General features: G+C 42.1%; 1 protein-coding gene across 1 annotated transcript in view; it reads left to right on the forward strand.

Annotated features, from left to right (window-relative positions):
• The window catches only part of LOC112106861 (1-phosphatidylinositol 4,5-bisphosphate phosphodiesterase gamma-2), an 86,709-nt gene that overhangs the window by 16,089 nt on the left and 43,743 nt on the right, over nt 1–26,877 (forward strand). The window contains exons 3-5 of the mRNA XM_024200325.2: nt 18,501–18,641; nt 22,323–22,416; nt 23,820–23,867. Of these exons, the coding sequence (XP_024056093.1) occupies nt 18,501–18,641; nt 22,323–22,416; nt 23,820–23,867 (283 nt within the window). The remainder of the gene's footprint in view (nt 1–18,500; nt 18,642–22,322; nt 22,417–23,819; nt 23,868–26,877) is intronic.

The following is a 26,877-nucleotide window of genomic DNA, read 5'->3' on the forward strand; positions in this document are numbered from 1 at the left end:
GTAACCAAAAATTATTTAACTTCAGATAGCTGAAACTTTGCCCTTAAACTGGTTCCCATTGTGCTTAAATACCACACCCTCCCATTAGTAGTATGTGGGATCACCCAGTAATCAGAAGCCTTCATTTTATTTTTATTTCAAATTTTTGGTAATGCTATGCATATTGGGCTCCATCTTGCGTCCACCAAAGTCAGTGGGAATCTTGTCATTGATTTCAATAGGAGTATTGGTCCCATATTACTTCAGTGGATTTGCACTGATGAGCTTTGCAGAAGAAGTGTGCTTTAAGGATAGATTTGAATGATTACCGTGTGGTCATTTCGGTGTAAGAGCACTGGACCGTTCATCAGGAGGCTTGGGTTATATTTCTGGCTCTGTTTCTGTGACTCTAGGCATGTCACTTAACCTCTGTGTCTCAGTTTCTCCATCTGTAAAATAGAGATAATAATACTGCTGTTGTAAAGCATTTTGAGAGTAAAAAAAAAAAGTGTTATTTTAGGATAGGGCAAGAAATTCTGGGTGGAAGTGATAGCATGTGAGACAGTGCAAAGAAAGATTTTTGTGACAAAGACACACCTTTCCACTGAATTTTTACTGGAGATGCTCACAGACCCTGAACTTTGACACAAACTCTGCTGCTAGTATCTAACACGTTTTCAAGATAAGGAAGCTGATCTCATAAAGGGCAGGTCTACACTACCACTTAAGCTGATCTAACTTACGTTGCTCAGGGGTGGGAAAAAGACACTTTCTGACTCTGAGCCAGGGGTGCCGGAACAGGGTGGGCCAGGGGGCCATGCTCCTCCCACTTTTTCCCAGCCATAAGGGTGAGCAACAGAGAGAGGGGCAAACAGGGGGCGGGGCCTCGGGGGAAGAGGCAGTGGGAGGGCAGGGGCTCGGGGAGAAGGGGAGGTGCGAGGGCAGATCTTGGGGGGGGGGGGAGGGGGGGAGGGACAGGTCCATGGTTCAGGTGCCTGTGGCCCTCCCACTTTCAAGATGCTTCCACTGCTCCAACCTTGAGTGTTGCAAGTTACAGCAACCTAAGCGCAGTCCACGCTAGTGCTGTGTCGGCAGGAGATGCTCTTCCACTGACATAGCTTCCACCTCTCACGGAGGTGGAGTATTTATGCTGACAGGAGAGCACTCTCCTGTCGGCATAGAGTGTCTTCACCAGATGTGTTATAGCGGTGCAGGTGCGACGATGTAGCACTTAGACCTGCCCAAAGTCTAGATCCTTTAATCACGGTAGCAAAGCTGAAATAATGGTGGTTGTATGGTCTAATCCAGAGAGGAAGGCTTGGAGTGTCTGACATTGGGTGCATTAATTTGTTTCTTTAATTTGCAGCAATAGTTTCTGTTTTGCCCATACCAACTTAGAGATGTTGGGGATGCAGTTGCAAGGTTCTAACTCAGGGGTCGGCAACGTTTGGCACGCGGCTCGCCAGGGTAAGCACCCTGGTGGGCCGGGCCAGTTTATTTACCTGCTGACATCGCAGGTTCGGCTGATCGTGGCCCCCACTCGCCGCGGTTCACCGTCCCGGGCCAATGGGGGCGGCGAGAAGCAGCACGGGCGAGGGATGTGCTGGCCGCGGCTTCCCGCTGCCCCCATTGGCCCGGGACGGCGAACCACGGCCAGTGGGGGCCGCAATCGGCCAAACCTGCTGCGTCAGCAGGTAAATAAACTGGCCCGGCCCGCTAGGGTGCTTACCCTGGCGAGCCGCGTGCCAAACGTTGCCGACCCCTGTTCTAACTCATGCAGACCTTGGTTAGCCTTGTTCATTACGGGGTTTCCTTACAGTTCTGCTGTATATTTGCAGTGCCTAGCTGGCCTTTAATTTAAGAGTAAGTATGTGTCTGGCTACTTTTGGACTATATGAAAGATGGGAGGTCTTTTCCCCCATGAGTTTGTTAGTGAAAGTATATTTTCTGCTCCAATCTCTTCTATTAGTGTAAAATGAGACCAGCTAGAGAGAGTAACAGGCAGTTGTTGTTGGTCTTTTCTAGCCAAAGCCAGGATTTCCTATAATAATTAGAATATTTTCATCTAAGCCTATCTAATTTAGCCTCACAAATCTCCTGGTATTATTATATCCTTTTTACAGATGAGCAAACTGAGACCCAGAGAAGTTATGACTTGCTCAGGATCATAAAGCAAGCAATTGACAAGATCAGGGCACCAAAAGACCAATCCATAACAGCCATTTCATCCTTTATCTACACTGAACTGCTTCGTGGAAAGCCTTTGAGGGAAAGTTTGTGGTGACTAGGTTCTGCTGGAGTCAGTGGAAGATTTGCAATTTTCTGCAAACTTTTCCCTGGATTCCCACTGCTTAACTTCCAGCTGGATGATTCACAGCTATGAGAACTTACACTCAGATGAGTTAATAGAGTCTCAGTTGAATGTGAAAAAGTAATGTGTGTATGTGTGTGTGTGTGTGTGTGCATGCATGCAAAGATTTTGAAAAGAAACTTCTTGCTGAAGGTAAAAGGGTGGACTATCTTGACATTTCTTTATCTACTTGGCCATTTTGAGAGCACCTCCTATCCTCTGTAAAATGACTTCTGCAATCTTTTTTTAAGAAAAAGGAAGCTGACCTAGATTGTCAATATTTTTGATTTCTTCCATATTGTGGTAAAATCAAGTTAACTTTCAGATATGTGGGAATGTTTATAAAACTGGGACAGGTCACACCCACTAGTCAGGAAGTGGGGGGAAATTTGGGAAGGTTCCTCTTTTCGCTAGCTCTTGGCAATAAATGCCAGTAGTTTGATCCTACATATTATGGACTTGCTCCTTCCTAGGTGTGTGTTTCCCTCTCCCACTTGTCAAATTTAAAAAAGACTTTGATTTTAAAGATATCCAAACTAGAGTGGTAAATTTTTAAAAAAAACCAAACCAATTAATTGATTAAAAAAAATTAAATTAACGGCAGGGTTATTTCTTAAAAATAAACCTACCGGTATTTAAAATTAAATTTGAAATTGACTATGTTAAGGCCTAAATTTATTATAATCTATTAACATAATTTAAATTAAATACAAAAATATTAAGCATTAACTTAATATTAACTTTGCTGCCAGGTTAAACAAACAAACAAACAAACCACTGAACTGGCGGAAGTCACTAGCTAAGCACCTAGAAGGGGCTAACTCAGTTTTTGACAACAATAGCCTCTTCTGCGGGTGCAGAGAGAATATTTTCTTCAGTTCATTCAACCAGTTCAGTTCAATGATTAGTTCATTCAAAGTTAGGAAACCAGCTGGGAGTTGAAAAATAAGGAAAGCTTGTCTTCCTTTTCCAATCTATGAATGAAAATTAGGTGTGAGAGGATGAGACCTACTAGTTTTTAAAATCTTAAAGGACATGGTGACCAGAAACAATCAGTGTAATTAATTAACTACAGATAATATTTCCTTTGTTTAATACATGGAAAAATATGTTTGATAGTTTTTTTTCCTTATGTATCCAGCACATTTAACAATAAAATTAAAATGCTGTTTTTATGCTTTTAAAATTACATTTGAATTTCCATCCAAACAGAGCTTGACTCAAATTGCAAATAAAAAAGAAATAAGAAATGGATTAGTCACCATATTCTGACACAATAAAAAATATAAAAATTAAGAGTATAAAGTTAAGCTATGTAATTGCTTAAATAAATGTGTATAGGTGTAGTATATTTTATTGGTTAGCAAAAAGAAGCACCAAATTTACTGTAAAGGCTATATTTAATTGCAAATCAACATGTTTTACCAACTAATGACAATCAATCTTTCTTAAGGAAAATAACTAAAGAGTAAAAATGTAAAACACATTTAAAACTGATAAATTAAATCAAGGTTTCCTTCTTGCTGAATTAAAATCAATGATTTAAATCACTTTGATTTAAATCAATCCACCTTGATCCAAATCAATCCACCCTGATCCAAAACCATTGAGCTTCTGTTTAGAAGATGGTATGTCAGTAGTTCTTGATACTAACTAGGTAATTATAGCATTCCACCAGACTACTGATAGAGTGGTCCATTGGGTGCATAGTTCTCATCCTCTGAGAACTCTGAACACCTGTTGGATTGGTTTAGGTGTGGACAGCAGGGAGTGAGGTAACAGGAAGGTTGGTTACAATAGTCAAGGCAAGAGGTGACCAAGGGACAGACAAGGATTTTAGCTGGTAGAATGGAGAGGAAAGGATGAAGTTTAAAGGAAGAAGTGACAGGATTTGGTGATGGTCTGGTTGTGGGAGAAGTGGGCAGAGATACAGCTGACGTGCAGATTGTGAACATCACTGGGCTGTAGGAAGGGCGACGGAATTATTGACATTGATGGAAGGGGGAAGTTTTGGAAGGAAGCTGAGAAGTTCAGTTTTCAATAGGAAGTCGGCTATGCCGAAAGAAATGGTAAGTCATGCGTGGCTGTACAGAAGGTAAAGGTAGACTTTGAGAGTCATCAGGGTAAAGGTGGGAATTGTAGCCATAAGAATGGACTGTGCCACCCAGGGATAAGTTGGAGAGGCAGAAGAGGAGGGAGGTCAAGGACGGAGGGAGGCTGACAGTTTGGGAGGAGAGGAGTGCGTGTAGATGTGGTCTCCTCTTCTCATTACTTATAATTGTTAAATTGTCCGTTCTGTGTCTCCCTCTGCAAACTTCTGGCACAGTATGGCTGCTAGTCCCACATCTAGCCCCTGTCAGCTCTCTGTGAGTTTGCAACAAACATGGGGTTTTGCCGTTGTGCAAATCCAAGCTCTTCATGAGCTGTCTGTGATCTGCATGAGAACTGGACTGATGGTAAAGCTCACAAAATGTAATTTGGAATGAAGTCTCCAACTCTTCTTCCTCTTTCTCATCATCATTCTCTTTATTAGTATTGTAGTAGCTGCTAGGAGCCTAAATCAGGGGCCCATTGGGCTAGGCACTTTACACACGCATTCTAGAAAGATGGTTCTTGTCCCAGAGCTTACAATTGAAGTATCAGATTGGCGATAACAGGTAGATACAACAAACAGATGTGGGGAGTCAAGACAGCAATCGGATGGTTATGAAGACTCATCAACTGTGGTCGTAGCATATCAGCTGTCAGACCATTATCTGGTGTGTTTTTTGGTAGGCCTCACATCAGAGAGGAGTTTCAAGGAGAACATTGAGGAGGTTTTGCTAATGGTCTTTATTTTTTCTGCAATTGTTGTTTTTCTTAGAAGGTTAAACAGCTGTGTTTGTGAGTGGCAGACATGGACACCCAGATAATGGGCTAACAGTTGCTAAACACTGGAATATAAACGGTCCAAATTAAGGCTTTTAATGCTGATGATACGCCTCAGAGTAGAGCATATTAACCATTTCTTCTTTCTTCAGCCCAGTGCTACCTGGATGCAATGTAAGAATATTGTGCTTGCTGCTGTCTGCTGCTTCCTTCATTTGTAGTGGAAAGATGTGAAAAGCGCCATAGTGCAGCATATTTTATTTTAGTATAAAGTAAAATAAAATACTTAACTGCTCTCTGCCTCAGTTTCCTCATTTGTAAAAAGAACATAATTTTTGTATTCTAGCTAAACATTAAATCTGGCTATGGAGAACTCTTTCCTCTTAGTTCTCCCCTTTCCAGTATTGGCATGTAAATATGTCTTTATAACGTTTGGCCTGTGTTTTCTGATTGCAGTTACCCTTCTTGCATATGCAAATATCAAACATTCGGGGAAGCGTTGTGGCGTAGCAGATACAGAACTGCACTAGAGTCAGAAGACTTGGGGGCTATTCCTGGCTTTGCCACTGGCCTGCTGGGTGACTTCAGCAGGTGACTTCCCCTTTCTATGCCTCAATATCCCTGTCTGTAAGATGGGGATAATAATACTGACCTCTTCGTAAAGCGCTTTGACATCTACTGATGGAAAGCTTTATAAAAGGGCTTGGTGTTATTATTTGTGCTTGTAAATTGGGTGGTTAAGCTCCCAACTATCCGCTGTACAATCATGAACTATATGGGTTTTTGTGAGAGCACAAACACAGATTTAGAGACTGCATTGTGGAAAAAGTGGGTTTAAGAGCTTTGTAACAACCTGTGAAGTATGTAAATCGGCACTATTCTACCCATGCAGTCCAGGAGCCTTGAGAGTCCTCCTGCCTGACAAAGGGAATTCCACTGAATTCCTGTTTAAAACAAAACAACCCCCCCCCCCCCCCCCCCCATTCCTTTCTGGAGGATAGGTGGGATTTTCATGCTACCTTACTGTATTTACAGTGGATGAATTTAAGGCAGAGAGTCACTGGCAGACAGAAATAGAATCTAGGAGTCCTGTTTTGCAGTTTCTGGCTCTGCTCATGAGATTGCACTGCCTTTGTTCTCATTCTCAGATTGGATTACTCTGTATGGTAGGGAACTTTGCCTGTGAAATGTGTCTCTTGCAGTATTTCACCCTTGTAAGAGGATATCTGATTACACTGGTCTACAATTTTTGAAAAGTCGTCTGTTTCAGAGATAAAATATGCTATTTATTATGTATTTTGATGTGCTGAATTCAAATATGACAATTAAAACAACTGATTGGCTACTGTTTCTAAGATATTTACATTTTATGTCTATGTATATTGTGTAGATAGTAGAGTTTTAATCATAAATTGTAAACCTAGGTCTTTTCATGTGTTTATGGTTGCTTTACATGATAATATTTCACCTGTCCTGTTTATGTAACACTTTAAAAATCAGCAAAAGGGTTATATAAATAAAATGTATTATGAAACAAAAGGCAAAAAACTATTATGTACATAGGTTAGTCCTATTCAGTGTCTACTCGGCGCTTCTTGGCTTGTCTCTTGTATTCATTAAATGGAGCATCTCTTGTCACTGTCCAGCAATAGTCTGCAAGCATTGATGGGCTCCATTTGCCCTGATAGCGTTTCTCCATTGTTGCAATGTCCTGGTGAAATCGCTCGCTGTGCTCGTCGCTCACTGCTCCGCAGTTCGGTGGAAAAAAATCTAGATGAGAGTACAAAAAATGTATCTTTAGTGACATGTTGCAACCAAGGGTTTTGTATGCCTTGAGGAGGTTTTCCACCAACAACCTGTAGTTGTCTGCCTTGTTGTTTCCGAGAAAATTTATTGCCACTAACTGGAAGGCTTTCCATGCCGTCTTTTCCTTGCCACGCAGTGCATGGTCAAATGCATCATCTCGAAGAAGTTCACGAATCTGAGGACCAACAAAGACACCTTCCTTTATCTTAGCTTCACTTAACCTTGGAAATTTTCCACGGAGGTACTTGAAAGCTACTTGTGTTTTGTCAGTGGCCTTGACAAAGTTCTTCATCAGACCCAGCTTGATATGTAAGGGTGTTAACAAAATCTTCCTTGATTCAACAAGTGGTGGATGCTGAACACTTTTCCTCCCAGGCTCCAATGACTGTCGGAGTGGCCAATCTTTCTTGATGTAGTGGGAATCTCTTGCACGACTATCCCATTCACAGAGAAAACAGCAGTACTTTGTGTATCCAGTCTGCAGACCAAGCAAGAGAGCAACAACCTTCAAATCGCCACAGAGCTGCCACTGATGTTGGTCATAGTTTATACACCTCAAAAGTTGTTTCATGTTGTCATAGGTTTCCTTCATATGGAATGCATGACCAACTGGAATTGATGGCAAAACATTGCCATTATGCAGTAAAACAGCTTTAAGACTCGTCTTCGATGAATCAATGAACAGTCTCCACTCATCTGGATCGTGAACGATGTTGAGGGCTGCCATCACACCATTGATGTTGTTGCAGGCTACAAGATCACCTTCCATGAAGCAGAATGGGACAAGATCCTTTTGACGGTCACGGAACATGGAAACCCTAACATCACCTGCCAGGAGATTCCACTGCTGTAGTCTGGAGCCCAACAGCTCTGCCTTACTCTTGGGTAGTTCCAAATCCCTGACAAGGTCATTCAGTTCACCTTGTGTTATGAGGTGTGGTTCAGAGGAGGAGGATGGGAGAAAATGTGGGTCCTGTGACATTGATGGTTCAGGACCAGAAGTTTCATCCTCTTCCTCTTCCTCGTCTGACTCAAGTGAGAATGATTCTGGTGCATCAGGAACCGGCAGTCCTTCTCCGTGGGGTACTGGGCGTATAGCTGATGGAATGTTTGGATAATGCACAGTCCACTTTTTCTTCTTTGACACACCTTTCCCAACTGGAGGCACCATGCAGAAGTAACAATTGCTGGTATGATCTGTTGGCTCTCTCCAAATCCTTGGCACTGCAAAAGGCATAGATTTCCTTTTCCTGTTCAACCACTGGCGAAGATTTGTTGCACAAGTGTTGCAGCATATGTGTGGGGCCCACCTCTTGTCCTGATCTCCAATTTTGCAGCCAAAATAAAGGTGATAGGCTTTCTTAACCATAGTGAAAAGAACAGGAGTTCTTGTGGCACCTTAGAGACTAACAAATTTATTAGAGCATAAGCTTTCGTGGGCTACAACCCACTTCTTCGGATGCATAACCATAGTGGTTATACTGCGCTTTTGTGATGCAAAAGTCACTTCACCACAAACATAGCAGAGGTTATCTGCACTGTTCACACAAGTACGAGGCATCTCTGCTCACTTTGGCTAAACAGAAATGTGTCCCTTTGCAAAATCAAACACTGACAAATAAGAGAGCACGACACTGTATGATTTCTAGAGCTGATATAGGGCAATTTGTTCAGCAGAGTGATGTAAGCTTCATTATGATTGCATCATCCATGACTTCTAGGAATAACGTGATGCAATTCATATCATGTATGACGCAATACCAGCTTCAGATTGCATCATTCATTGTTTTGTCTAAAAAGCAAGTACTGTCCAAACCCAGTCATAGATTTATTCATAGATCCAGTCAAAGATGTATTTTAGTCATTTCTGGTTTAAATTGAGATCCCTTCCCTTTATAACTCACTTATCCTCCACCATTCCCAAGTCAAGGGTCGTATATACTGACCCAATAGCATATCTTGAAAACTAGAGCCAATCAACAATTTTAAGCATCATTTTCGTTCTCAGTGACCCAGAATTAGTAAAGTTTGACTACATTTATTTCAGAAGCATTTTGGCTGTAGAGCAGTGTTATCAATGTTTGCCAGAGCTGTACTACACAGAAGCATAGTGTAATTATCTGCATACCAGCTGGCAGACCGGGCAGCCATCATTGGACAGGAGTTTGATATAGATGTTGATACAGTCATATCTATCATGCCAAAGATAGTGCCACTCTGATTACTAAGGGTGGTATTTCTTTTAAATTAAATTGTGATCTGTATAACTCATGAACTTTATGCTGTTGTGCAAAGTTTGTCTCTGAAAACGTAACTGTTAATTTTAGTTTGAGAATATTAGTTAATGGCCTTCCAATGAGAGAACAATTAAATTGTGCACAATTCCCCAGCCTTCAGAGACAGGGGTAAACATTTTTTTAAAACATCTGTGAGTGCTATTTTCAAAGTGATGTAGGTGCCTAAATCTCATTGAAAGTCACTGGGATTTTGCCAACTCAGCATGCGAGTTGCATTTGAAAATGTAACTTAGGCACCTAGGTCACTTGCTTTTGAAAGTTTTACTCAAGATCATCTTGCTGAAGGAAACTTGCTGTGTTGTGGGAAACCCTCATCTCTTTCCCCTTCATATGAACTGATCTAAAGACCAAAAATAAACATTCATGCCACCTACACCTTATGGAAAAAGTGGTGAATATTTTGCATATTTTCCTATTGAGAAGTGAAGGTTTTTACAGTGTGTAAAACAATAGGAGTGCTTCTGTTGGCTGAATTTTAGGGTTGATTATGTCAGTTTCTAGGAGTAACTTTTATTTTCTTGGTCGTCAGAGCCTTGCCACTCTTTCTTTTATCTGTCTGAATTTCCTTAATTAGCAGTGTATACATACATGTAAAGTTTTACCACACCAATCTCTTCAAAATTGCATTCCATCACTTCCTTTCTCTTGTATATCCTGAACGGCAACTGAGTGTTTTATTAGCTCACTTTTAAAAGTTAATTTACTTTTTGATTTGTATGAAGTTACTTTTCAAAGAGACGTTAAAATTCACCATTTTTTTTTCTTTTGAAGCTGATCTATTTCAGTTCTTACCCAGGGGACTTTCAAGTGCTTTGGTGTGAGTGTGTATGTGTTTTTTTTCAGCTGGGTATTTAGAGCTTGGTTTCTGTGGTAAAATGAAAAGATGAACATGTGTAGCCTTAAACTCCTCTGTGATCACTTCTTCCCTCAGCAGCTCATGCACTTTGTGTTTAAATGCTAATTTACAAAGGCCAGACTTCCTGTTACGGCCAGTCACTGAAACAGGGACAGCGTTTAATGAACTTCATAGCACTTCTGCACCATAAATGTGCATGAATGCACCAAGCATCCACAACTCCCATTGACTTCAGTCAGTATTTTATTCTTCAAAGCTCCGGATTTCATTTCCATTAAATGTAAATTTTATTTCACTTCTTGGGATTTAACCCTCCCCCCCTTTTTTGTGTGTGTGTGCATTAAATCAGGGGTGAGCAAACTTTTTGGCCCAAGGGCCACATCTAGGTATGGAAATTGTATGGCGGGCCATGAATGCTCATGAAATGGGGGGTTGGGGCGTGGGAGGGGGTGAGGGCTCCGGCTGGGGGTGCGGGCTCTGGGATGGGGCTGAGGGGTTCGGAGGGCAGGAGGGGATCAGGGGTGTGCAGGCTCTGGATGGCGCTTACCTCAAGCAGCTCCCAGAAGGAGCAGCATGTCCCCCCTCCAGCTCCTATGCAGAGGCGCAGCCAGGCAGCTCTGTGCGCTGCCCCATCCACAGGCGCCGCCCCTGGAGCTCTCATTAACCGCAGTTCCCGGCCAATGGGAACTGCGGGGGCAGCGCTTGGGATGGGGGCAGCGGGTGGAGCTCCCTGGCTGCCCCTACGCGTAGGAACCAGAGGGGGGACATGCCACTGTTTCCAAGAGCTGCGCGGAGTGGGGCAAGACCCTGCTCCCTGGCTGGAGCGCCGTAGCGGGGCAAGCCCTGGGCCCCAGATCCCACTCCCCGGCGGGAGCTCGAGGGCCAGATTAAAATGTCTGGAGAGCTAGATGCAGCCCCCGGACCATAGTTTGCCCACCCCTGATGTAAATGTTATAAAGTGGGATAGAAACCGCTATATGATTAGCGTGACTTGGCCTCACAATTTCAAGCCCTAGCCTTTTCACATTGACTGCTGCCTAATCTAAAAGATCCCAAACTAGAGAGGACTGTAAAAAATTCAGTAAAGTTTTGTGAGCTGCCTAGTGAGAAGTCTTCTATTTAAAATGTAGTTATAGTCAGGAAAATGGTACTTGTCCTTACCGTACTCTTGTGTGACCTGAATTTGTTAAACTGTGGGTGTTAGCTTTGCACCTCCCGCTAGTTTCAGTCTGTCACATGGCTAAATTCCCTGTCATTTGGAGCTTTAGCCCCGTGTGTCTTCTGCGTTGTATCAAATCCTTAGGCTTTGTAACTGTGTTTCAAATGGATTTGTGGTTTATAATTATCGCTCAGTCCACTACAGCATAATACCTCTCATTAAATTTTACTGTCCTCGAATCAGGGCTTAATTTCTCATAGAGTATTTCCTGGAGTGCTGGGGCTCAGGGCTGATGCCCCATGAAGGGCATTGGGGCTCGGGGCTTGTGTCCCGTGGGGGCCCCCGGGGCTTGGTGCTTCTGCCACACGGGTTTGAAATATTTACCAGAGCTCTGCTCCGGACAGCTTCGGTTGAATTGAAGCGCTGCCGTGAGTCAAGTTATTTTCCATACTGCATGTGTACCAAGGTGTGTGAGATTTCTGGGGTGTGTACTGTCTGTAGGTGGTCAGGCCGCCTTACTCTCTGATGAAAAACATTGCTTTGCACTCACAGCACTACACCATGTTCGTGTTTTGACTAAAACAACAGGTGTACAGTGGCACACCTTGTTAGTGGCAATTTGATAGTTAATTCTTGGGTTATGTGGAAGTGAGAATAGAGCCATTGTCTCTGCCAACCACAGCAAGGTGCATTTGCAAAAGGAAACTAAAAAAGCTTTTTTACATTCGCTGGGTGCTCATTTGCACACTTTCCTACACTGCAGAGTTCTGTGTGTCTATCAGATCAAGTCAGGTTTCTGCCCCTCCCAAGAAGAAACCTTCTCATTTTATAGTGCAAATGGCTGATTATATTTTCTGAAATCCATTTCTCAAATGCATGAGCAAAATTTTGGCTACAGGCAAAATCATCCTCTGTTCATGTGTTTAAGTCTGTATGTGTACTCCTATCCATACTTACATATATAATTCTCTCTGACCATACCACTAAAGTTTTCAAAACTTCTTATCTTTTCACATCTTATCTGTCACCGTCTTCTCTCTTGTCTTCCTGAGACCCTACTTATTCCATCAGGTCAATTCAAAGCACTGCTCCTAAATTAATCTTCCTGACATGTTGTTCTGACCATGTCACCCTCTTCTTTGTGTCCCTTCATGGTCTCCTCCTTCTCCAGCACATCAAAAACTGGCTTCTGGGTCTGATCCTAAACCTGCTGATGGTCCTTAGAAGGACTCTGATGGACTTCACTGGGATTTGGATAAGGTTCCTGGTCCTTACCTGTAAGGCAGTTCATAGCTCAGTTGTTCCCTCCCTACTTACTTGTTCTTATATATTATCACTTCAGCCCTGTCCTACTAATGAAGTCAGCCTCCATTGTCTGTTTGTCCACGTCTTACACAGGCATCTTTATACTTTCTTTTATGCCTACCACTCATGCACAGAACACCCTCTGTGGAGTTGTTCATCAAGCCACTACTCTTCCTTCCTTCAAATCCTTTCTCAAGATCTTCAAGATCCTTACAGACCAGTCAGTTTAACTTCTGTACCGGGAAAGAAAATGGAGCAAATAATTAAGCAATCCATTTGCAAACACCTAAGAGATAATAAGGTGATAAGTAACAGTCAGCACGGATTTGTTGTGTCAAACCAACTTGATAGCTTTCTTTGACAGGGTAACAAGCCTTGTGGATGGGGGTAAGCCGCAGACATGGTATATCTTGACTTTAGTAAAGCTTTTGATACTGTCTCACATGACCTTCTCATAAATAAACTAGGGAAATACTACCTAGATGGAGCTACTATAAGGTGGGTGCAAAACTGGTTGGAAAACCATTTCCAGAGAGTAGTTATCAGTGGTTCAGAGTCATGCTGGAAGGTGTATAACGAGTGGGGTCCCGCAGGGATTGGTTCTGGGTCCCGTTCTATTCAATATCTTCATCAATTATTTAGATAATGGCATAGATAGTACACTTATAAAGTTTTGGATGATACCAAGTTGGGAGGGGTTGCAAGAGCTTTGGAGGATAGGATTAAAATTCAAAATGATCTGGGCAAACTGGAGAAATGGTCTGAAGTACATAGGATGAAATTCAATCAGGACAAATGCAAAGTACTCCACTTAGGAAGGAACAATCAGTTGCACACATACAAAATGGGAAATGACTGCCTAAGAAGGAGAACGGTGGAAAGGGATCTTGGGGTCATAGTGGACCATAAGCTAAATATGAGTCAACAGTGTAACACTGTTGCAAAAAAAGCCAACATCATTCTGGGATATATTAGCAGGAGTGTTGTAAGCAAGACACTAGAAGTTACTGTTGGTAACAGCTGGGTAGATGGCTTGTAGGGTGAACCTGGCCTATGCATATACATTTTCTTAGAGAAATTTTCTGTTTCCAACTGTTCGTTACATCCAGAGGGTAAATTTTGTCATTTATTCTGAGTTTGTACAGCACCCTGCATAAGGGTCCCAGTCCTGATTAGCCCTTGCCTCTAGGCACTACTGTATTAAAAATAATAGTAATGCATATTTTGAACAATGTGACTATTTAAATAAGTATTTCTCTTGGTAACTTATTTGAATGGAGAAGAATATAGATTTCTTGGGTCAAAAGTTGTCAGGCAAAAAACTTGGAGCCCTGGTGCAATGGGAGTTCCTGGAGGCATTGTGCATATAATCCATGCAACATCTCTGTTATAATACTATTTATCTACTTCCCAATGCATAGAAACTAAGACTTGCCTAAGGCCATGCATCTCGCTGGCAGAGCTGGAACTGGAATTTGAGAGGTCCTGGATCTTAGCCTCATGCGCAGGCCACTACACCACAAGTCCATCTCAGGGTCTGAAATACTATGGTAACTGAAGGTGCTTCGGGATCCAGTCCGGACAAGTAGTCACTTGAATAAGTTGTCAAAATTGAGAAGATGACTGACTAGCCTCCCAAGTAAATCCTTTTAAACCCTACAGAAATAGCCACCTAATGGAATGAATGAAATGTAAACTAGAAGCCTGACATTTTGAAACCGGTTTAGCACGTTCTGGCTGTCCAAACTGGCATGAGATTTATTGGAATAAATGTGAGGTTTTCCTCTATCTCACGTTGCTGGGTTTGAGTCTGTGGCTTTATTTGATTTTGTTTTATGGTTATATATTTCCTTGGGATGTGTGCTAGTTGTCTTGTTCTGAGTACTCTTTTATGGACCAACAGGGAGCTTGAAACTCTAAGTATTACCTTTCGGGGCCTGTGTTATTTCTATTAACTATGGTGGGAGCACGATCAGGCCATTGGTGTCAAAATTTACCCTTGGACATACATACTGGTGTAACGAGAGTCCTGTGTGCATATCTGGGAGCGGAACTTGGCTTTATATTTTGAGCACACGATTGGGAAGATGAACGGGTCTAATGCTTCAAGACAGCAAGAGGGTGGCAAATGATAGAATTTCTGGTGCATTCTACAAGTATTGTGGGGGCAGGAGTTATTTTCCGTTTGTATTTCCCAATAAAAGACCATTCTGTTAAACTGCCAGTGCATTCTAGATGTTTGATTATAAGCTCTTGTCAGTACAGCAAACTTATCGGACTGAATTTGAGACATTTTTAAACAAATCTTTCTCCAGGGTATGCGTTTTCCTAGCTATACCCTTTTCTCATTCAGTCAGGGGCAGCCAGTCTGGATAGTGGAGTTGTAGAGTTTGATCCTACAGTGAGCTCTATGCCTGTGAAGTCAGAGGAGCTCTGCACAACAGCAGGATCACATCTGTTGTGACTCTTCCTCTGTCTCTCTGAGGGTCTAGCCCATGATTTTCACCATGACAGTGCCCTAGAGAGAGCACTTTTTCCCAGTGCGTTGTCCCCCCTCACAATTCACAATATAGGCCATATGGGAAAGCCCTATAGTATTTAATACAAAAGGATAGCCCTTCTATAGGGCGGCCTAGTTTTAATCATCATCATAAAATTAAACACAGAATTATGTATCTTTATATAAAATTCAACAAAGTGGTTAAAAAACAGCCTTACAGAATGGTTATCCTTTCCTATTCTAGAATTTATTTAGGATAGTTTCTACAGCAACCTATCAATTTCATCCCTATAAAATTCTATAGAACTTTTTTTCTAAGGGAAATAAAGTATAATAATTCCAGGAACATAAAAGATACTGAATTTGAACCCTGGATAGGGAAGTTGACCTACATCACTCTCATTCTTTCTATTCTCCCTCCCTCGTAACTGCCTTCCCTCATGGTTGAGCTTAGTCACTTAGGCCCAGGTTTTTAAAGTCTTTTTGTGCTCACTTAATGCCTAAATCTCTTTTGAAAATGAGATATAGACTCCTAAATCTGTTAGGCATTGCAATGCTGAGCAGAACAATGCCTAAATATTTTTTAAAAATCTGGTCCTAACTATTCAGCTACCTGTTCTAACTGGGTAATAAGTTTACTATCTGATTTGTCCTCCAATTAAATGAATACTAAAGCACATCTGAGCAGAGCTGGGATGCAGTGTGGCTCTTCTTGTCCACACACAAACTTGTTCCACTTCAACTATGCTGATAGAGTTAAAACTATATAACCCCTGATAGTATAAAAGTGCTTATAACTAGTATAGCTTATTCCTGTAAGGAAAGGGGAATGAACTGTACCTTATATCAGTATAACTGCATCCATGCTAGGGGTTGTACCAGTATAACTATATTGGTAAAAAAAAAAATCACCCAATCACACACCCTAACCAAAATAACACATACACACCAGAGAGGGTGAGAACACGAGAGTGAGGTATCACCGTTATAATGCAGGGAAAAGAATGTGTGTGTGTGTGTGTGTGTGTGTGTGTGCAAGCAACAGGGAAGAAATTAAGCAAGCTTGTCTCTTTCTATGTCAGAGGTCAGTATGGGGTAATAGTAACTCAAAATGGAAACAACAATTAGGGTTGGGAAATCTTTGTTTTTATCTCTGGATTGTGTTTCTGGTGTTCAGTAGAGTTACAGTCAAGTCAAAGTTTCCCCCAGCCAATGGCTCATTGGGCTGACATGGTTAAAGCATGTCAGTTTCATAGCCCACAGTACACAAGGGAGTGATGTGGCCAGTATCATGTTTGACTGCCTAACTCCATGGATCAGGTACCCATTTTGCAGTTGGGTGAACTGAAGATGGCCTTTCATTGTGAGATCCATCAAGACTAAACCCATAACCTTCAAGATTGGAGGTCTGGAGTGGTGGCTGAGTGGTTAAGGCACTCAAGTAGAGTTACAGGGAATCTGATAAATGTTTCCTGTTGGTTTACTGTGAATTGAAATCTGGTCTCTGCACCCTGATGTGTCTTTGTCAAACCCCCTTTGACATGCTTGGGAAGTAACACCAACATTTTAAAATGTGGACGCTGTGACGCTACGGTAACCCATCACAGACACCTTAAGATAGGCTCAGATCCATTTGAGGCATCTAAGTAAGAATTTCAGAGGGGCTGAACACTCAGTGGGAGCTCTTCGTTGCTCAACATCTCTAAAATTCAGGCTACATATTTCAGTGCCTAAACGTAGATTTAGGGGCCTACTCTATGCAGCCACATTTGAAAAATGTGGATGGAGATTTTTCCCATCTATTTTTTCCCACTATTCTTACTGGGAGTTAGTGGGTGGAATCTGGGAGAAGGAGTGGTCACTTTATCTTGCAGATAAATATCTGGGGGAAATAAAGCTCCTTGGGGCAGGGACTGTCTGTTTGTTCCATGTTTCTACAGAACCTAGCACAATGGGGACTTGGTCAAAGGCTGCAGCTTATCAGGGCTACCTCAATACAAAATAATAATCATTTTCTTCCCCTTTCCTAGCAGCAATGTCATCTCTGGGATAAACAACTCCAAATGGAGCAGTAAGTTTGGTCTGGGATAGTCTCACTCACAATAAGAACTTCCTAGGTGTATGAATATTCCACCATCCAGGCTTTGCTGATCAACCCTCTCCACCACCTCACACCAAACCACATCACATAAAAATTAATCATCCCACAGAGCTTTAGAAACAGGTGGTCAGCCCTTTCCCTCTTTATTTCACTACATTTGATATGTTGTGATCTAGTAGCAACGAGGTGTTCTTTTAAAATACATTGTCTGTATCCCTGAATTGTAAAACACACAAACAGAAACCCCCAGTCAATTTCCTCTGACACTGTATGGTTTGATAAACACATTTCAAGAGCAGCTGTGCAACTTTTTTTTTTTGGTTCACTCCTCATCCTGTAACAAGTAACTCTTGACCTGTCAAAAGTAGGAAGAGCCATGCGTGCTTCTGTCCAGTCTACGGGCAGAACGAAACCACTTCCTCAGTTTTCTAATAAATATCTTATCGTAAGAGTGCACATATTCTATTTCAGTGCTGCCTCACAAATATTATGCAGACCTAGGCTTCGGGCTATGATAAGGACTGACTCTAGGCCATATATCAGCACAGTGTTCTCCTTTCATGATTTTTTTAAAGTGTAGCTATGCTCTATGGGAAGGCATAGGTCACTCAGCAGTGCTAAAAGTTGTATTAAAAGACAGAGACCTGTTTGGACCTGAGCAGAGGAAGGTTCATAGATATCGTAATGGTTACATTGAGGCTTAGCCAAAAAAAGTTCTGAAACGTAAGTGTAAAGTGTAGATTTCCCACAAAAACTGCTCAAGTTCTGCAGACCAGAAAAAGTTTGAGTTGGTTTCATGGTGCAAATAAAGTAACATCAACTAGTGGTGGTGGTGTGTTGTCCATTTAGAGTACCCCCAAACAGTTTGCCATTCAGAAAGGGAACTCCAGTGCCAAAGTATATCACACCTGCAAAAGTGTGCGGACAACTCTTCCTGTCGAGCCTATTGATTTTGATATATAACTTGGTCAGTGGAGAGAGCGTCATGGTCCCAGGAATAAAAAGAACGAGGAGTACTTGTGGCACCTTAGAGACTAACAAATTTCTGCAAAAAAGCCGCCTCTGCCTCTCCCAGTCTCCCCTGGCCCAGCCTTGAGGGCTGAAACACATTTAGGCAGTCACCACAATAGCAAGTCCCAGACGTCAGAATCATATAAATTAATACAATAATAATAATAATAATTAATAATAAATGTTTTGACATGTTTGTCTTCTTGCATTGGTCTCTGCTGGAATTATGTAAGCACAGGTTGTACTGACACATGTTATTTTCTTTCAGTGGATCTGATGGAAATAAAGGAAATTCGCCCTGGGAAAAATGCAAAGGATTTTGAGCGCGGGAAAGCAACACAGTATAAAGAGCATTGCTTCACTATTTTTTATGGTACCCAGTTTGTTCTCAACACCTTAAGCTTAGCAGGTACTTTTTGTGTGTGTGTGTCTTTCTTCTTTAAACCTTAAACAGTAAACCCTCCAGACTAGGGATTTATAGCATTGACAGAGCAGTAATGCAAAGCTTAGGCTGTTTTTCTTTTTCCCTGGCCTTCCTAACACATACCAAACATTTAAAATTGAGGAGGCTGAGAGAGAGCACCCTTTTCCCCTTACTGCTTTTAATGCCCCTGAATTGTGGCATTTGTAATTTTTGAGTAAAATAATTAATTAGGTGAGATTTTTTTCCTTGTGTTGTTTAAAATGATCATTTTCATGGCTTATGAGTGGGTCATTTTAGGTGTTTGAATTGTTGCAAGCAGCCTTGTGCCCTCCTTGACACCAGCACTGTATGTTTTAGGAAGACGAAATGCCTATTTCTCACTGCAAGGCACAAGTGTGAGGTATAAGCAGGAGATATATAGTAAATCCCTATGTGTATGTTTCTGTTGATCCATTTCTTTATACCCTGCAGCTTCCTGATGCCTCTTTAGAAGGAACATTATAGAGAGTCTTTTTTATGAAGTACATATCTTTTATTCATTCACTCATGTTTAGCAGTGTAGATCCTTTCCGGTTAAATATCTCAGGTGAGATTTTTTTTTTTTAACACTGGAGACCTGGGTGAAATCCTGGCCCTATTGAAGTCTGGAGATTTTGCCATTGGTTTCACTGTGGCCAGGATCTCACCCCTGGGTCTGAAACCTGCCTGGGGTCACAAGTAAAAGTGAATTTAGGATCCATAGCCTAGTTTTTAGTGACCACATCAGAAAAAACAACCACACAACTGGCAGGGTCTGTTTACTTAGGCCATGTCTATACTGCAAAATTAAGTCAACCTAACTTACGTTGGCATACGGTCGTGACAGTAATTACATTGCTTGTGCGTGTCTACACTTTGCTCCTTGTGTCAGCAGTGCGCTTCCTTACCAGGAATGCTTGAATCAATTGTACTATCAGCGTGGGGCATTGTGGGATGGCTTCTGAAAGCCAGTAACAGTTGATGTAACCAACGCAGTGTCTACGCTGACATTGCGTTGACCTAACTATACAACTGTGACTCTACACTCCTCATGGAGGCGGAGTTATTAAGTCGTCATAGCAGGGCAATTACATCGGGAGCAAAATTTAAGTGTAGACACTTCCATAGTTAGGTCAACATAAGCTGGCTTGCATTGACCTAACTCTGTAGTGTTGACCAGACTCTATGAGAGGCCAAGCACTGGAATAGGAGGTGAATTGTATGCTCAAGTGCACTGTAAGGGCTGTGTATGTCTATATGAGGAGAAGGGATGTTAATCAAATTGAAAGGTAGGGAATTGAAAACTAATACAAGGAAATATTTTTATGCGCAAGACAATATTATGCTATGAATCTCTTTGCCACAAGATACCATTGAAGACAAAAGCTTAGAAAGTTTCAAAAATGGATTGGATATTTTTATGGAAAATGAAATCATCAAATTACATTAAAAAGGGTGGTTTAAAAAAAAAAAAAAAAAAAAAAAAAAAAAAAAAAAAAAAAAAAAAAAATAAAAAAAAAAAAAAAAAAAAAAAAAAAAAAAAAAAAAAAAAAAAAAAAGCCAAAACTAGAGTTTGGATGTGATATAAACCCTTATACTTCAGGGCATAAAACAATTTCTAATCAATGGAGATTAGGAAGAAGGGGATAACTATCTACTGAAGGGGTCTTGAATCTTCCTTGGTACAAGAATACATGGACTGCTGGTTTCACTGCATATGGGAATTCCCTTGGTCCTATGCTTGATCAACATTGTCAGTTTCATGAACATTAAATTCACTTGCAAAGTTGTAATAAAAACTGAAGTAATTTTTAAGATGTTCCTAGTAGAGTAGAGAAGTGATCAGTGTGTTGTAAGCATTATAATCCTAACAGCCATAGAGATTTTTTTTAAATGTGGAAGTGATGCACTCCCTAGTTGAGGTACTTTCCCATGTGTGTAAGCAAACCCCATATTTATGCTTGTGAAATAATGTATTGCACAGAGGATTGGTGTACTCAAATGTGGGTTTACATGTGAAGGAGCATGCACAATGAAAATTAATGGCTGCTTGTGAAAATTTGGCTCCACATACCAGATTTGAATTTAGATTAAGCCCATGATATCCCTGAAATTTTAGATTGTGCAGCATCACTTTAAATATAATTGTGCACTCAGCACTGTTGGGCTGTATTTTCCCCTTGTTTTTTTCTCAGAATCTAGTCTCTGCAAGTACTTTGAGAACAATCAGTACCAGGAGGTATGTTGCCATAACACTGGTTCTCAGAACAACATGACTGATATTTTCAATTTCAGGAAAATCCTTTTCTTTATTAAAGCACTTTGTCTTGGTTTCTGAGAACAATACAAAGTAACTGTTACTTAAGGGGGAATGGCAGCTTTCTTTATGGGCAGAATTGCTTTGGGACAGTTAGACTGGCAATGGGTGGTGTCTGTCCTTCCCAAAAAAGTAACTAATTGAAAAAGATTTCCACAGGGATCTGAAGCTGGGCTCTGGCTTCAGTTTTGGAGAATACAGCATTGTTTGAAAGTATACTTTTAAAAACAATCTGTATCTTTTGAGAGACTGTTTTTGTTTTAAAGGATATTGCAGAAATTGCTCAAGTTGGAGATATTGGCTGGAAATAATTCTTCAGGAGGACTGTTTTGGTGGAGGGATGCTTTGATGAATTTCTGAACTGGAATGCAGTAACACAGGGCTGTCCAAATTCTGCCCAACTGAGGGCTGCAAAGGCTGCGCCTAATCTGCAGCATGAAAGGAAAATTGCAACCCACCTGCACCTTTAATAATACAAATTTGTGTCCCACAGGGACTGTAGCTCCCAGAATGCTATCTGACTAGTAGTTACTCAGATCAGGTTGGATCATCACCAGCTGGCCCTTCTGGTTTGTGGGTACTAGAAGTGTAGATGCAAACTCATTTTGGAACAAAATAAAATTTCTAGCCATTTTCCTTCTGAAAATAGACCTGAAAATGTAAAGCTCAGGATGAAAGGAACAAGCATCTGAGCTCTAATTCTGCAGCAGGAGTCTGAGGGAATTTAAAGACTCTTCTCCCAAATACACCTCTTATGCAAGAAGTTAACTTTCCCCCAAACCATAGTCTGGCATAGACTGTGCATAGTGGTGTGATTATGGCAGCCAGGATGAAGGATTTGTTTTGCAGGCCATTCAGAAATATTAAGGATTAGGGTTAGAGCATTGCATGCTGGAATCTGCAGTATCCACCGGCCACATTTTCATTTTAAAGGAGAGGGTGGCTCTGGGCTACATTCAGCCCATGGCATGCACTTCGGTCACCTTGAGAACAGAAGATGGAAAAAGCAAAAATTCTGCTGTATCACAGTGAGAGCCTAGTTGTAGGTTGGCAGTAATTCTGCTGCAGCTTTGAAACTTCTTATGTTCTGATGAACAAAGTTTTAAAAGGAGATGTTTTTGATAGGTCTAACAGTTTTTTTTTTTTTTTAATCCTTAAGAATTAACATAGATTCTTTCATTGGAATGTGTTGGATTGGCAGCGTAAAGCTCTGTAGTGAGATTATCGTAGAGAATGGGTAGCCAACCCACCTCAAACACCAGGGCTTATCTAAACATCACAGATTATGTCTTTATGTATTAATGTTTCTCACAGTGTATTAATCTTTGCAGCTGATTCCAAAGATGATGCTGATAAATGGCTGTGTGGCTTGAATATCTTGCATCAAGAGGTTATGAACGCGTCCACACCTGCAATCACAGAGAGGTACATGGAATTTCCCCCCTTTGTTTATGAGAGACTCTTCAACAGCTTGACACTTCTTTGCAATTTGACAGTGAAAAACTGAAAAGACATTTTCAAGGATGAAACCAGTGTGGTCTGTCAGTTACATTAAGAGCAATACTCTACAGACACATGCTATGCTTAGAAAGTGTGGTCCAAATTCAGATCTTGTAGAAGCATATGCTACTTGATAGTCTTCTATGAAGTTATGGCTACTTACACTGTGAGGGATTTGGCTCTGTGGTTGGTTGGTTGATTTGTTATATAAACTCACCTGGTTCCAGTTTGGATGCCAAAGAAAGTCTTTAAGAAGTTCATGGGAATGTCTGGTCTGTGTGTGTGTTGGCGTCTGTTTCAAGTGAACCAGAGTTTCTCAGGATCTCACAACTAGAACCTCATTTTCCCCCCTCCCCCTTCCCACCACCCAGCCCTGGGCAGAGAATCCCCCTCTTCTCAACAGGCCCTGAGCTCCCTCCCAGACTTGATCTTTTCTCACCCCCTTCACCTTTTGTTAACAGTGGGGGAAAGTCATGGCCTGCTACCCTGTCTTTCTTTATCGGTTCTTTGTCCAAATTGCAGCTCGGGTGTTGATGCCCTGCCCATCTAAATCCAATTTCAACTGGGAAAAAGTATTCCTCACTTCCTGTCTTTAACTTTTGTATGGTGTTGCTCTGTGCTGTTATACAGTTGCTGTGCATCACTCTAGAGGTGTCTGCATTTCAGCAACAACAAAGTGATTCCTGTATAGACAGAGTATATGAAGTTTTTAGTGAAATGCTATGATTATCCTTTGGGATGAAACATGTCTATATAAACAGATCTTCCCTGTCAGTATTGCCAATATCATTAAAGGGATGCTGGCCCTAAAATTGACACTTCTGTCTGATTTATGTTTTTTTAACCTCAGATAGGTAAAAGATTATTACAGCTAAAAGAGATTAAGTGGATTTTCTTTTTCATTTTTACTTCATGCATTTGATGATATTTGAGACCACATCCTCAACTAGTGTCAATCAGTGAAGCTCCATTGACTTAATGGAGCTATGCCAGTTTATACCAGCTGAAGATCTGGCTCCTTTGTGCCCAGTTATTTTCACTGTTTCCCATATGTATGGTTAGTCATTTCCCTTGTTTATGTGGGCTTGTCACACAGCAACAAGGGGACAAAAACATTTTGTTTAGAAATAGGAAAATATTATTGTAAAGCCATAAAAATTAACCAGGGCAGATGCAGCACCTGAAAATGCTAGTGATTCGTTTTTCAGAATGTGCTAGATTTCCAGTTTAAATATCTCTACTTACTTTCATCACTGAAATTGTGATATTGAACAGGCTCTGTTTGCTCTTAATTCTTTAAAATAACTTTTCTGGTTTTTTTTTTTAAGTTGGCTGAGAAAGCAGATCTACTCTGTTGACCAGACTAGAAGGAACAGGTATGAATCTCACCCTTTTTAGATTTTGCTTAGTTTTCATGGTCAGTTTTTCTACCTGAAGTATAGGAGTGGAATTTAAAGTAACAAACATCACTTTGCATAAGAAAGATGTGACTTAGGTAACATGTGAGAGTCCGGGACACTGCACCTGCTCTTTCGTTAGTAATTTGTGTTCAGTTTTGTTATGGAGACATCAAGCATATGAAATTCACTGATGCGTATACATAGTGTAACAGAGAAGGAAATGACCACCACTGAATCATTTTGCTTTTAGCCCTTTCGTCATGGCTGGAGCTAGGATGCGTGTAGTTTTAGGCAGGGAGAGGGGATGTTTTCCCCTTCCCGCTTTCAGCTCCCCACTCCCAGCAGCACCGAGCTGCTTCCTTTGGAGAGGCGAATCAAGTGGGAACCCAGAGGCTGGGACTCTGCTCTCCTGCCTGGGCTATGCCCCCAGCACTGCCTGAGAGGGTGAAGAGAGTGAGGAGGGGCACAGATGGAGTTGGCCTAACAGCAGCAGCCACAACAGTCCTTCCTCCCCACACTGAGTCAGAGCCTTGAGGAGGGGGAGCATGATTGGGTGAAAGGACAGGGGAATCCTTGGAAGGTGAGGTAGGGACAAGGAGATCCATGGGGGGGGGAACAGTCTGAGTAGGGATAGAGAGACCAATGGAGCAGGGTCATCCTGGAGATCCTGGGAGTGGGGTAGGTTAGGCAAGGGGAACACAAGATAGTCCTTGAACATAGAGGTGGGAGGAAGCCAGCAGTGGTCTTTCAGAATTAGATTGATGACTGTGGCAGTGTTCCAGAGAGTTTGCAGAGTTCTCACTTGCAAGAACTTGCTTTGGTAAATATAACTTGGTGAAACTGGCCTGGAGGTTTGCGACTGTTACTCTGTTATGTGTCAGGGGAGGAGACCTAGGGCTTAGGAGTTACCTCAGGATTCATGCTTCTCGGCTGAGGAAGCCGCAGCATATTGTAATTATGGAGGTGGCATATTTGGGTTCCTGTGGGAAATGGAAGCTGCTCACTTCAGGCCCATGCAAAAAATGGTGTAGATTTTAGTCTTCAAAATTTCCCTTTATGGTGAGTGAGAGCGAGAGAGAATCCTTGCTCTGCTAGCTGAGGTGCTGGATAGCCTGTTGCAGTGCAGAGGATGCTCTCTTGCAAATTCAGCTGCAAATTTCTCTTTAGAATTGATGTAAGTTGTACGATGCCTTGAGAAGGAAATTAACCCCTCAGTGGGTGGCACTTTAATGCAGCTTAGCTATCCCGTTTTCCCAGCAGCATTAATGTTTGTACTTCTGGTTCAGTGCAGAAAATAACATTCGTTTCCTCTCATTTAGCCTTTTCCTAAGAGTAAAATAAAACGTTCTCATTGTCTGGATGAAAACATGTTACTGCAGGAAATAACACCATTCTGCAAGCAATCTGTAGTACTGGGCAGATGATTGCGATACAAACCGAGATGGAAGGGCACGAACAGAATTGGGTTCTCAAGCGTAGGGGCTCAGAGAGATTTTAGATATCAGAGACTGACTCGCTTAGTCTGGAGTGGGAGGACAAAGTGTGCCAGCTGCACCATTCTTTACTGGATGCCAGATCACGTCACTGCACTTGGCACCTGCTCTGTTGCTGATGCATTTTGATAAGAAAGCACCACAACAGGGGAGAACCATGAAACAAAGGAAAGCCATACGGGGAAAGAAGCTTCAGGAGATACTACATCTAGTTAAGGTTATGTTAGTTTCCATAGTTGTTTTACCACTGGAAGGTAACATAACTGACCCCCCTTGGATGTCTGCTGAATTGTGAGGTGATGGTGTTTTCACTTTTCCCAGAGAGGATTCCCACCTTTGGAAAACTCCAGGAAACAGATGAATGCTGCAATTAACTTTTTTTTTTTTTAAATTTTATTTTTAGTCACCTAATTATAAAGCTGACACTTCCCGGCTAGCCCCAGCAGTGAAGCTTTGCTGCCATATGCAGTAATGAAGTCAGCCCTAGGTTTAGGCCTTTGCTTGCCTGTCCAGAAAGAGCTGTTGAAAGGCAGTGTGCTCAGCCCCGTCGGTGCAATGGGAGAAGCGTGTGTTCTAATGGTCTGACAACAGGACCAGGACCTTCCTGAGTTCTAATCTTGGCTCCAATACTGACTCCCTCTTTGGCTCTTGACTGATCTCTCAGTTTCCATGTCTCTTGACTGCTCTGCCTCAGTTTCCATGTCTGCAAAATGGGGATGACGACACCTCACAGGGCAGTTGTGTGGATGGATATTTGTAAAACACTTTTTGAAGATCAAAAGGGTTTCTTACAAGTGTTAATTGTTGGGTTTTTTGCTCTCGTGACCATTTCTAGCCAGTGCTTGGAGTAGCATTGGCATCTAAAGGGTCACAACAAAGGCCTAGAACTTGAGGCCTTGGTTCCCATCCCTGCTCTGCCAGAGACACTCTATGTGACTACTTAGTCGCTGTGTGCCTCAGTTTCCCCATCTGTAAAATGGGGATGATAGCACTGTTCTGGGAATATGTAAATTAAAGATCGTGAGGCACTCTGATACACTGAAACCAAAGCTGAAGTTGATGAGGGAGGTGGGAGGTCTGAAGCCCCATTCGCTCCTCAGCCGCAGGGGGAGGGGTCACTGTACAGAGGTAGCTGCTCCACAGTTTGCTCAGCCCCCATGCATCGGGACCCCCCCCTCCCGCACCCAGAACCCCACCACTGAGCCCTCTGCACCTGAGCCCATACCCCGCCGAGCCTCACCCCCTGCACCCAAACCACCCTCCCGCTGAACCCCCTGCATCAGGACCCCCACCCTGAGGAGCCCCACCTCCCACACCTGGACCACCTCAACAAGCCCCCCGCACCTGGACCCCCACCTCACTGAGCCCCAACCAGCTGCATCCAGATCCCCACACCTCCAGCACCCGGAGCCCCTGACACCCAGAGCCCCCCTGAGTCCCAACCACCATCACATGGACCATTACCCCTCTACACCTCCCCACTGAGCCCCTGT

The sequence above is a fragment of the Terrapene carolina genome, unplaced genomic scaffold, assembly GCF_002925995.2.
Source record: "Terrapene carolina triunguis isolate 2854851 unplaced genomic scaffold, T_m_triunguis-2.0 Scaffold33891, whole genome shotgun sequence".
NCBI classification, from domain to species: domain Eukaryota; kingdom Metazoa; phylum Chordata; order Testudines; family Emydidae; genus Terrapene; species Terrapene triunguis.